This window comes from Solanum dulcamara, chromosome 3 (genome assembly GCF_947179165.1).
Source record: "Solanum dulcamara chromosome 3, daSolDulc1.2, whole genome shotgun sequence".
In the NCBI taxonomy this organism is placed as follows: Eukaryota; Viridiplantae; Streptophyta; class Magnoliopsida; order Solanales; family Solanaceae; genus Solanum; species Solanum dulcamara.
The window spans coordinates 67,287,625-67,292,125 of NC_077239.1; the positions used below are offsets into that span (position 1 = coordinate 67,287,625).

Sequence of the window (4,501 nt, forward strand, 5' to 3'; positions counted from 1 at the left end):
TTCACGCAAGAACAAAGCTAACAAGCAACCAATCAAGAAAAAAACATTACTAGTAAGTTAATCATAAAAATAATAATGTAGAGAAGCTTTAAAGGACAGACAGGCAAAAAGCCAAAAGAGTGGCAAATCGGTCATTTGACCATAACGGGTACAGAACGTAACATGTTAAGGCAATAAAACAAATCTGCAAAAAAGATGTCTTTTTGATTCCTTCTTTCTCTTTCATTTTTCAAGACAGACATGTTGTTGATTTTCTCCTTCTTAAATACCCTTCCTTATCACTACTGTTTTATTGCCAACTTCTCAAACTTCACAATTTCTAAAGCAAAAATAACAACTATGGCATTCTTGTCTAAGCTCTCTGTTCTTGTTCTGAATTTGTGTTTTTGGGCTAATTTCATAGTGTTTGTGGTTTCTCAGCCTTCTGCTCTGAACATGGTGGAACAAGAAGCAGTGTACAATGTTCTTGAGTCCATCAACTCTGATGTTTCTTGGCGTTCTCTTTTCCCTGATGACTTGTGTTCCTCTTCCCCACATGGGGTTCTTTGTGACTACTCTATCTCCACTACAACATCATTTACTGCTCATGTAACTGAGATTAGTCTTGGTTATGTCTCAGATTATGCTCCTAATCCACCTTGTACTCCTAAAAGCACACTCAATGCTTCCCTTTTTGCCCCTTTTACTTACCTTAGAAAGATCTTTGTCTACAGATGTTTTACTGAAAATGAGGTTTCTTTTCTTGACTTTGGATCTTTGCCTTCTTCTGTGGAGGAGCTGGTTTTCATGGAAAATCCGGCTCTTGTTGGTTCTTTAAGTGAAAAAGTTGGGAACTTGTCGAGTTTGAGGAGGTTGGTTTTGAGTGGAAGTGCTGTTTCTGGGGAAATCCCAGATGGTTTTGGTGGTTTGTTCAACTTAGAGCAGCTGACACTATCAAGAAGCAAGATTGGTGGTGAAATTCCAGTGGGGTTGAAGACACTAAAGAAACTCAAGGTTCTTGATTTGAGTCAAAATGAGCTTGAAGATAGTGTTCCTGAGCCTATAGGAAATTTGACTCAACTTTTGAAACTTGACTTGAGCTATAACAAGCTTTCTGGGAAAATCCCTCAAAGTTTGAAGGGTTTGAAGAATTTGGAGTTTTTGGACTTGAGTTATAATCGCTTTTCCAATTCTGGGGTTCCATTGTTTTTGGCAGAGATGCCTAGTTTGAAGGAAGTGTACCTGAGTGGAAACTTTCTTGGAGGACAAATTCCAGAAATATGGGAGAATCTTGAGGGTATTGTGGGGCTGGGATTATCAAGAACAGGATTAATTGGGAATATTCCTGTTTCCATAGGGGTGTACTTGAAAAATATATGTTATTTGGGGCTTGATAATAATAAGTTGGAGGGAACATTGCCTGAAGAGTTTGGGGTATTGGAATATGTGAATGAGTTGCATTTGGAGAACAACAATTTGAGTGGGAGACTTCCATTCTCTCCAAAATTTGTCTCCAAAATTGGAGAAAAGTTGAAGTTGGAAGGCAATCCTCAACTCTGTGCAGATGAAGGCTTGAGAATTCCTAATGTTAGTGTTAGCTTGAGGCTACTAAAAATGTGCAACAATGCTGTTGGTCTCAAGTCTGTCCCATTCTCTGGGGCATCTTTAGTTCTGTTGCATGCTTCCCATATTGTCATTTTTCTTGGAATTTTGTTTCTCCTGTGCTAGTAGACAATCTTGGACATATACTGACTAATGACTTTTAAGTATAGGGAAATTTTGGACTGTGTTCTGATAGCATTTGTTGATAGAAACTTGACTTTTAGAAGAGTTTTTTTTCTGCATTTTTCCTGTTCTGTGTTCACAAGGAGAAAGAAGCTAAGTGGTGTAATTATAAGTTAAAGGAAAAATCATATAGCAGCATTCTTGGTTCTCTATTTTTCAGTTTGTAACTGCAATGTATTGAATACTGCATTTTCCAATGTATTATTTGTTGAGTGCATAAATGACAAACCATATTATCAAGGGCCAAATCTATTGAGAAGCAAATATAAGTTGGATACAGGGCAATGATGTTTTGTGCTATGATAGATTCCGAGTAAAAGAAAGGAAGAAAAGATTAGGAAGAATGAGACTGAATCTACATATAAGATATCAAAAGGTTATATTGTAAAACAGGTTCTAATTAATCAATGTAAAGGAAAATTTTGGGATTTCAAAACAGGTGCCCATATTTTTACTTGACTACACAAAAAATTGACTGATTTTGAGTCCATGTTATGTTGTTGTTTCTCTTAAGAAATGCTCACTACTCTTTATCTATCTCATTGTTTCTTGAACTTAAAATGGAATTGTCATATCCTGTGTGTTGTCCAGGATCAATTGGTGCTGTACTAGAGGAGGTGCCTTTGGATTTAGAGGTCCGGGATGAGCCGGAGCTCACTCCACCATCCTCCTTGGATTTCTTCCGTCGTGTCTTCTTGGGTATGTCCGGAAGGTCCCTTGCTGGAGAATCAGAGCCAATACCTGATCCAGGCCGGCTATTTCGGCTTGTTCTTGGACCATCAGACGACTCTTTATGTCGCCTGGAACTCCTGGCTTTCTTTGGAGAACTACTGCTTCCACTCCCATTTTCTGATGACGAATGGTGCCTTGATATCTTTGACACTTCTGGTTGATCGTCGGGTAATGAAGAATTTGCATTCTTGTACTTTTGGTTTGCATCTGCATCTGCATCTGCAGACCCGAAATCAAATCAACTTGAATTTCTTATTTGATGTATGTTTTTCAATTGGTACACAAATGATAACAAGGGAACCATCACATATTCTGTAAAACGTTACATGTCTAGACTATGAATTTATATAGTCGACTCCATTATAATATTCTAAAATCATTAATCTTGTAATATATGGTAACCATATGGAAAGTTAGAAAGAAAATTACCTTCAGAATTACATGATCTATTATCTGGATGATCATTAGCATCAAGTGGAGGACCCAAGGGGGCTGTATGAAATTTTCCTGGTTCTTTAAATTCTTTCATCTGCCATAACACATTCATTTGATGATTCCCAATATAAACATCAACAAAAAATAATATTAATAACAATTACCCAGCTGGGAGATTCAATGGATGGTCCATCCCATCCAATATGGGCAACATGCTTTACATCTGTAGGAAGACCAATCTGCATTTCTGGTTCTTTTTCCTCTTCTGACATATTTTTGTTAAATCAATCAATTAACCGCAACATATCAATTGTATCGTACTATTAACAACAAAAATAATAAACGAAGTGCTCACCAAACATTTGAGAAATACCCAAGGCCTTTAAAATGCCTTTCACCTTAAAGGCCATCCTTTCTGTATATTCTTCTTCTAAATGCTACTAAAGAAGATGATTCTTTCACTCAAAATCGTGCATTTGTTTCTCCAATCTGAAATAAAACAAAGAAGAAGATGGTGACGACATGAATAATATGACTCCAAAATTCATATGTATAATTAGAAATTAACCTTCTTCAGTAGCAGGGAAGGAATATATAGCAATTCAGCAAAATTTGGAAAAAGATACTCAAAAAGCAGATATAAAAATAAAGAAATGGACTCAAACCCTCAAGAAAAAAAATATTTAGGTTCGACTCCTCTCTAAGTATGATAAAAGCAAAACGATGTTAAAGCAATCCTTTCATCCATTCAATGGCACTCAATTGCAAGACATTGTTAACCAGAAGCCTATCGATATTTTAGGAACCGAAATTAATTAATACTGCTATTTTTTTTTTCATTTTTATTAATAAAAAAATATTATTTTTGGACCCTTTTTTTCAAATGTTCATTATACTCTTATTGACTTTTCATTTGTTGTCAATCTTTGGAAACCTTAAATCGAATGGTCAAACCTTTTTTTTTCTTCATAAAATTCTCAATTACCCAAGTGGTTCCAATTCAAACTTCCATAGCATTTGTTTTTCATTAGTCGGTGTGTTCGATATCTACATTGGGGCCAGACTAAATTTGGATGTGTGTCTTTACATGAAGCGTTGCTTTCAATATGATTTAATTCCGAAATCTTTGATTAAACGTGGGGTGAACTCATATATGTAGTGATATTGGTTGTTGATGAATTGTATATCATGCAAACATCTGGCACCAATTTGACTTTCGAGTCTTGGCTCATTGATTAGCCTTTTTATTGCATCCCTTAATGTATTATTTTCTACTTCCTTTTAAAATCTGACCTCTACTTATTATCTACTTTAATTAATTAGCTTCTACTTTCAAAAACGTAGGGGAGACCTGGAAATTGGAAATCTAGTCCTTGTAGACGACACTGATTGGGAACTAAGAGGCTAGCTAGAAATAAGGGTGACAAATGGGTGGATTGGATCTGATTTGGATGGATTGAATATGAATTGAGCCAAAAATATATTGAATTACGATTCAAGTAAATATGGATTTGATCAAATATGATTTTAATCTACTTTAATCTCCTAAAACCAACCAAACATTGAATCA

General features: G+C 35.7%; 2 protein-coding genes across 4 annotated transcripts; one reads left to right on the plus strand and one right to left on the minus strand.

Moving 5' to 3' along the window:
* The first annotated feature begins 204 nt into the window (after positions 1–204).
* On the plus strand, positions 205–2,428 carry LOC129881699 (piriformospora indica-insensitive protein 2). Of its 2 annotated transcripts, XM_055955818.1 has the most exons (2): positions 227–1,566; positions 2,356–2,428. In XM_055955818.1, exons 1-2 carry the CDS (start codon positions 241–243, stop codon positions 2,374–2,376), a joined length of 1,347 nt encoding a protein of 448 aa, XP_055811793.1. In that variant the 5' UTR covers positions 227–240; the 3' UTR covers positions 2,377–2,428. The 2 variants fall into 2 exon arrangements, with proteins under 2 accessions (XP_055811792.1, XP_055811793.1); XM_055955817.1 differs by lacking the exon at positions 2,356–2,428 and having other exon boundaries at positions 205–1,902.
* Positions 2,138–3,657, minus strand: LOC129881700 (CRIB domain-containing protein RIC8-like). 2 transcript variants are annotated; one of them, XM_055955819.1, is made up of 5 exons: positions 3,500–3,657; positions 3,287–3,420; positions 3,096–3,196; positions 2,926–3,025; positions 2,138–2,715 (listed from the first exon to the last, which is right to left on the minus strand). In XM_055955819.1, the coding sequence occupies exons 2-5, from the start codon at positions 3,339–3,341 to the stop codon at positions 2,288–2,290; spliced, it is 684 nt and encodes a 227-aa protein (XP_055811794.1). In that variant the 5' UTR covers positions 3,342–3,420; positions 3,500–3,657; the 3' UTR covers positions 2,138–2,287. The 2 variants fall into 2 exon arrangements, with proteins under 2 accessions (XP_055811794.1, XP_055811795.1); XM_055955820.1 differs by having other exon boundaries at positions 2,140–2,709; positions 3,500–3,653.
* Positions 3,658–4,501: the final 844 nt, after the last annotated feature.